The 7,681-nt window shown below is 43.7% G+C and overlaps 1 protein-coding gene across 1 annotated transcript in view; it reads left to right on the plus strand.

Moving 5' to 3' along the window:
• Nucleotides 1-7,681, plus strand: part of G3BP1 (GTPase activating protein (SH3 domain) binding protein 1) — a 41,788-nt gene that overhangs the window by 13,983 nt on the left and 20,124 nt on the right. Inside the window, exons 3-4 of the mRNA XM_006766345.2 lie at nucleotides 3,312-3,408; nucleotides 5,472-5,645. Of these exons, the coding sequence (XP_006766408.1) occupies nucleotides 3,312-3,408; nucleotides 5,472-5,645 (271 nt within the window). The remainder of the gene's footprint in view (nucleotides 1-3,311; nucleotides 3,409-5,471; nucleotides 5,646-7,681) is intronic.

Genomic DNA, 7,681 nt, shown 5'->3' on the forward strand with positions numbered 1-7,681 from the left:
CTTCAAATGTTGGTTTCTAGTATGTGGTTATTTATCCTTGGAATTCTCTTACTCATCCTTCACATAAAGGGTTGTTGCATGATAGTGTTTTCTTTTCATTGATTTATTGGGATGACATGGATTAATGAAATTATATGGATTTCAGGTATGCAGTTCTACAGTACATCATCTATCTATATATTATATTGTATGTTTACCATCCCAAGTCAAAATGTCTAATGGTGCTTTATATAAGTGCCATAAATTGTGGTTGTTAAAATGATACCATTTTATTTATTTATTTTTAAAATTTTATTTTCTTGTTTAAAATATTACAAATAGTACATATGTCTCCTACAATGATCCCATTTTAAATCAAATACACAAATGTTATTATTACTAGAGACCCGGTGCATGGATTTGTGCACCAGTGGGGTCCCTCAGCATAGCCTGCGGGGATTTGGCCAAAACTGGCAGTCCAGCACTGCTTGCTGCTCCTGCCTGCTGCTCCTGCTCATCCCAGCCCCACTGTAGCTGCCGCTGCCACTCAGTAGGCTTGCTGCTGCTCTGCTGCAGTCTCTGGGCTGTGGTGGCCAGCTGTGAGCCCTGTGTCTCAGCTGAGTGGTGCTCCCACTGTGGGAGCACACTGACCACCAGGGGCAGCTCTTAAGAACAACTGGAACGACCAGTTGATCAGTCGCTATGACATGCACTGACCACCAGGGGACAGGCGCTCAACACAGGAACTGCCCCCTGGTGGTTAGTGCACTCCCACAGCCAACCTTCGTGGTCCCTCCCCCTGGCCAGCTGGCGCCCCCCCCTTTCCGTCCCCCATGGCCCCGATTGGGGTGCTGGCCGGCCAACCTTTCGCGGCCCTTCCACCCCCTGGCTGGTCAACTTCCCGTGGTCCCTCCCCCCTGATAGGCCTCGATCATCAGCCAGGCTGAGGGACCCCTACCCATGCACGAGTTCGTGCACCAGGCCTCTAGCATATAGATAATTTTTTAATTGTCACCTAAGGATATTTTTTCCATTATTTCTAGAGAGAGTGAAAGGAGGGAGGGAGGTAGAGAGTGATAGAAACATTGACTTGAGAGAGACACATTGATTGGTTGCTTCCCTCACTGCACCCCTGCTGGGGCTGGGGAACCTGCAACCAAGGAATGTGCCCTTGACCATGAATCGAACCTGTGACCCTTCATTCAGAACTTGTGACCCTTCATTCAGTCTGTAGGTGGATGCTCTAACCACTGAAGAAACAGCCAGGGCTATAAATATTATTTAAAAATGAGACTTAAGTTACCAAAACTTACACATTATCAGAAAAATAATGCCTGAAAATTAAAGGTATAATATTCATGCTTTTGTTTGTTCATTGTTGTGTTTTTGTTGAGTCATATTGAAGACTGTTCTTGTAAAAACTTCAGTGTGGCTATGCTTTTAAAAATTAAGGGCTATGCTTGTTATAAATTAAAACATTACTAAATAAACATGGAAGTAAAACCATGCTAACAATTTTTCTATGTATATACTCTAGAAATGGGAAATATTTCTTGTACCTGTTTCTTCTTGAACTTTTCCAAAACTTTGGTAAGGCATTGTAGAGAGTTAATCCAATTTTGCAGATAAAGATGCTAAAGAGTTAAAAATTTGCTGGTATTCATGACTGTTAGTAATAGAGTCTACAAACTTTTTGTTGTGTTTTAATTTTTATTAAAAAAATTTTTAGGTGAGTGTGTGTGTGTGTTTTTAATGTTTTTAGAGAGAGAGGAAAGGAAAGGGAGATAGAAACGTTGATGAGAGATAACATCAATTGGCTGCCTCCTGCACGCCCCTCATGGGAGATCAAGCCCAAAACCCGGTCATGTGCCCTGACCAGGAATTAAACTGCCAACCACTCTTGGTGCATGAGTCCACCCACAATCACTGAGCCTCACCGGCTGGGCCTTTTGTTGTGTTTTAGGTCAAAATTTTATTCTGTACCCTTAGAGAAGTTAGGTAAATTTGAATTTAAGAAGCAGGTTTTGAAAGACACTAACCAAGTACATTCATATATTTCTTGTCAATATTGATATTTATTGATTCTAAGATATCTTTTTTTTTTCACATTTTATCTCTGAGGTATGAAAAGTGGCTTACCAGCAGTGAATTGATTTCACTGGCTGATGTGCAACCTTTTAATAACTAACAATTAAAAGATATACTTGGGGTCTTGTGAGCCCAGATCTTTCCCTTTTTAGGGGGTAGGGGAGGTAGTCAAAATGTAGAATGGCTCATTTGTGAAAAATTATTATTATTATTTTTATTTTTATTTTTTTGGTGGAGGTGCCGGGGATTGAACCCAGGGCCTCATGCAGGCCAATGTGAAAAATTATTTATATAAAGTACAGATATCAAGAAATCCTTATAGGGTCCTTAACCGTGGGTTGGCTTTCCTGATCCAGTATAGTATTGTAATGAGAACACAACAGTTGAGGATAGAGGAAAATGAAAAAGCTATGGGGATTAAAATCTACAGCTTGTAGTGCATCAGCAAACATTACTAAAAACTACTAAAACACACTTGCATGATGAGTTTACTGGGTTTTAATGGGAATTCCTCACCTGCATTCTTAGATACGAAAGGACTCTCCAAGTCTATGGAGATTATAGGTGTCCTCATCTATTTCAAAACTGCCTGATTTCTTCTTGAGTGAAAACAGGGACTCTTGTTTTATTTTAAGTGGCCTTCCTGAAATTAATTCCAAGATCCTTTTCAACAAGATCATCCTACTCTGAAACCTGGAAGGTGTGAGTTGTAAAATAACTGTTCACCTCATTAACCAAATCTAATTCTGTTCAGCATTGTTTACTGACATGTAGGGGATGGATCCATGATTGTGTACAAAGATGAAAAACAAAGCGCATTCTTTTTTTTTTTAAATCTTGGTCCCTGTTCCCCTTTCTAGGTCTTGTCTTTTCTTTCTTTCTTTTTTTTTTTTTTTATAGATTTTTTTACAGAGTGGAAGGGAGAGGAATAGAGAGTAAGAAACATCGATGAGAGAGAAACATCAATAAGCTGTCTCTTGCACTCCCCCTGCTGGGGAAGTGCCCGCAACCAAGGTACATGCCCTTGACTGGAATAGAACCTGGGACCCTTCAGTCCACAGGCCAACGCTCTATTCATTGAGCCAAACTGGCCAAGGCAAGGTATTCTTTAGTAGGTTAGTGAATTAAAAAAAAAACAAAAAAAAGAAAGCACATTCTTGCTTCTAAGAATCTGCCGCTGAGGCAGTTAGGTACCAAACATGAAAAATTAATACCTGGTCTTAGGAAGATGACAAGTAAATTATGTTCCTGTTTGACAGATTTTATGGAAAGAACTCTTCTTATGTCCACGGGGGATTGGATTCAAATGGAAAGCCAGCAGATGCCGTCTACGGACAGAAAGTAAGCATACCAAGCTTTGTGTAGGTGGTTTAGCAGCTAGAAAATAATCCCTGAAGCTGAGGTAGATGCATGCTAAATAGATTGGCTGACACTGAAAGATCAAATTTGTCAAGTTCTAAAAAACTTAGGTATTTGACGATTGGTTAATGCGGTAGTTATTGAAATGCTTATGTCACATTGCTCATTTTGTGTGATATATTGTGAAGGTTTTTTTTAGTATGAGGAGATTATTGGTTTTAGCATGGGGTCATCTATTATAAACTTTTCTAATTTTTTTTAAACTATATTTTTATTGATTTCAGAGAGTGGGAGAGAGAGAGAGAGAGAGAGAGAGAGAGAGAGAGAGAGAGAGAAAGAGAAAGAGAAAGAAACATCAGTGATAAGAATCATTGATTGGCTGATTGGCTGCCTCCTTCACACTCCCCACTGGGTCACTGGGCATGTGCCCTTGACCAGAATCAAACCTGGGACCCTTCAGTCCCCAGGCCTACGCTCTATCCACTGAACTAAACCGGCAAGGGCTGTAAATATTTTTGGGTATGTTATTCAAGACAATAATTTAAAAGGCTCAGGAGTGGTCACGAGGAATCTATCCTATCTAATAATAGACAAACATGGTAATTTACCGTACCTTTGCTATACCTCCCATTGGCTAATCAGCAAGATATGCAAATTAACCACCAACAGAGATGGTGGTTTATTTGCATACGTAGGCATGAAGTGGCAGAGTGAAGACTGAAGGCGGCTCCGGCCGGAGCGAAGGCCTGGGTCCTGGGTGCCAGAGGAAAACTGGTGCAGGCAGCCAGGGGAAGGGAAGACCTTTTGCACGAATCTTTTCATGCAACAGGCCTCTAGTTTATATAATAAAAGCCTAAGTGACCTTTATAGCAGAACAACCGGTCACTATGATGCACACTGACCACTAGGGGGCAGACACTCAATGCAGGAGCTGCCCCCTGTGGTCAGTGTGCTCCCACAGCGGGTGTGCTGCTCAGCCAGAAGCTGGGCTTTTGGCTGGTGAGCGCCGTGGCGGTGGCAGGAGCCTCTCCCTCCTCTGCGCCAGCGCTAAGGAGCAGCAAGCCGAGAGCTAAGGTGCGAGGGGTCCTGGACTGCGAGAAGATTGTCCTGAGGGATCCTGAACCCCCCCGCTCCCCCCGCACGCATTTTGTGCACCGGGCCTCTAGTATACTATATTAAATGAAGCGAGTTATGGGAAAGCATTTGACATCTTGCTGCCTGGCATATGTCATCAGATTGGCTCAAGCTGTTACATATAAAAAAGGAAGATAAATCAGAATAGGGTCTGTATAGTTGCGGTCGTATTAAATTTGGACACGGGTGTCGTACTGGTCGGAATTTCCATTGAAAGCAGTGATACATAACATGCAAGATTATGAAGGATAAACAAGATTTATTAATTCTTTTTTGGAACTACGTCACTACTAGTAGAATCACTACAAACGTTATCACTTTCTACGTCAGAGTCAGTATTCAAGGTGACAAAATAAAACTCTTCATCGTTACTTTCAGATTCGCAGTACACTTCTTTTGGTAACTTTATTTTTGCCATTTTAGAGTACTATTTTGAAATATCTTAATCGAGAATGCCTAATTACAGTTAAAAGTAATTTGTAAAGCTTTATTTGAAATTCTGCGAAGTATCTCCGAAGCTTGTCGATTTCCTCACTCTCAAGAGGCGACTGACTCGCCACGGTGTTTTGCATGGCAAGTGTGGAACGACAGCGTTTGTTTATATTGAGTTTCGATATCTCCGATTTGTCGGGGCAATGTTTTGGTTCGTCACAAGGTCGCTTAGACACTTAAGAACTTTCAGAAAAATTATGAACTGATACGTGAATCAATAGAGTTAAGATTTGTATGGTTCCTTGCTGTGGTGGCTGAGAGCAGACATATGACCGGAACGGTAAAAAAGCTTTGTTGGTTTAGAGTAGACAAATGACCGCAAAGGGTTAAACATGTAAATTCTCTTGTGTTATGTGGGACATTTTTTGTTGTAGATTGTGGAAGTTTTTAAGGCATTAACCTATGCTTTCATTCCTTAGGAAATCCATAGGAAGGTGATGTCACAAAACTTCACCAATTGCCACACTAAGATTCGCCATGTTGATGCTCATGCCACTTTGAATGATGGTGTGGTGGTCCAGGTGATGGGGTTGCTCTCCAATAACAACCAGGCTTTGAGGAGATTCATGCAGACATTTGTCCTTGCTCCTGAGGTATGAAAAAAGAAACAATGAATGGTTGTGCACCTCTTAAAAAAGTATTCATTTTGAAATTTCCAATTTAAAGAAAAGTTATAACAACAGTACAATAACTTCTATATACTTCTTACCTAGAGCCACTGTCAGCACTGGTCCATACATTTAGAATTCTTTTTCTATTAACCTATCATTTTAAATTCTAAACCATTTGATAGTAAATTAGAAATACAGTGGGGCCTTGACTTACGAGTTTAATTCATTCCATGACGGAGCTTGTAACTCAAATTACTCGTATGTCAAATCAAAAAGTGAATGAGAGAGACACGTGATGCTGGGATGATGTGGCATTCACTGTGACGTTTGCTGCGCCAACTAGCGGTGGGGTAGCTGAAGCTGGCTTGTAACCCGAATTTTAGCTCGCAACTCAAAACAAAAAATTGGCCGAGAGATGGCTCGTATCTCGAAAGACTCGTTAGTCAGGACACTCGTAAGTCAAGGTCCCAGTGTATGCTAGTCATCTTCAAATACTTAAGTGAGCATTTCATAACCATAGTATAGTTATCAATCTATAGTCCATATTTAAATTTTGGTTATCCTCCCAATAATGTCCTTTACAGTAATCCCCATCCACCACCCCAGTCCAAGATTGAGTACAGGAATACACATTGTGTATAGCTCTGATGTGCCTTTAGTTTTATTTTTTGTTTTTTGGTGGCATTGACCTTTTGGAAGAGTATGATCAAGTTACTTTGTAGAATGCCTCAGTTTGAATTGTCTGAATGTCTTGTGAGTAGATTTAGGTTATACACATATGTTCTTTCAGTGCCTCATATTAGGGAGGCTCTTGATTTCCTTTACTCCTCTTATTAGCGATGTTAATTTTCGTCACTTAAGGGAATGGTGAACAGATTTCGCCACTCTGAAGTTTTACTTTGCTCATTTATAAATAAACTAGGGGCCCAGTGCACGAATTCGTGCACCTTGAAAGGAACTGTGGGCCGTGAGGCTGAAGTGGGCACAGGGATGGGTCTTGGCCCATGCTCCATACCCCATGCCCCTGCCCAGCCCCTCCTGCTGTGGCTCCTGGTCCCCTTTCTGCTTGCAGCCCTGCTCCCACCGCTGTCGCTCTCACATGCTGATGGCGATGGCCCTGCTCGCACCTGCTGATGGCACAGAGTGATTGGGGCTGGCACCAGTAGCGGTTGTGAGTGGAGGCTGCTACCCCCATTATCCCTTTGGAGCAGGGGGAGGTGGAGAAGCCCTGAGGGGCGATTGGGGCTGGCAGTCGCCACTCCAGCATTGGGTGTGGGTGCAAGCAGGGCCAGCACCAACAGTGGGTGCGAGCGGTGGATGGGAGCGGGGCTGTTGGTGGCAGCTGACCCTGATTGCCCCTTAGGAGCAGGGAGAGGTGGAGAAGACCTGAGGGGCAATCGGGGCCAGCAGCTGCCGCTTGCACCCATTGAGGGCGCTGAGAGATTGGGGCCGGCAGCAGGTGTGAGTAGGGCTGGCGTCGACAGCAGGTGTGAGTGCTGGGCAGGACCGTGGCGCACAGGAACAAAGAATTTTCAGTAACCACCAGACGCTCACCCTGATGAAATAGACCGGCTCCCTACCTTCGTCTGACGCCCCCACTCACCTGCTCCACCATCCTGCCATGGCCGACACCTACCATGTTCTGCACGTGCCCCCTGGTGGTCAGCACATGTCATACCAACCGATGGTTGGTTTGTTTTGCTGTTCAACCTATTTGCATATTAGGGTTTTATATATATACTAGAGACCTGGTGCACAAAAATTTGTGCACTTGGGGGGGAAGGCGGGTCCCTCAGCCTGGCCTGTGCCCTGTCGCAGTCTGGGACCCCTCGGGAGATAATGACCTGCTGGCTTAGGCCTGCTCCCGGGTGGCAGAGGGCAGGCCCAATCCCTAGGTGCAGCCCCTGGTCAGGCTCAGAGCAGGTCCGATTGGGAGGTTGCGATGCCACCCTCAGTCATGCTCAGGGTAGGGCCGATTGGGGGGTTGGGGCACCGCCCCCTGTCACACTCAAGGCAGG

The sequence above is a fragment of the Myotis davidii genome, unplaced genomic scaffold (genome assembly GCF_000327345.1).
Source record: "Myotis davidii unplaced genomic scaffold, ASM32734v1 scaffold18, whole genome shotgun sequence".
NCBI lineage: Eukaryota > Metazoa > Chordata > Mammalia > Chiroptera > Vespertilionidae > Myotis > Myotis davidii.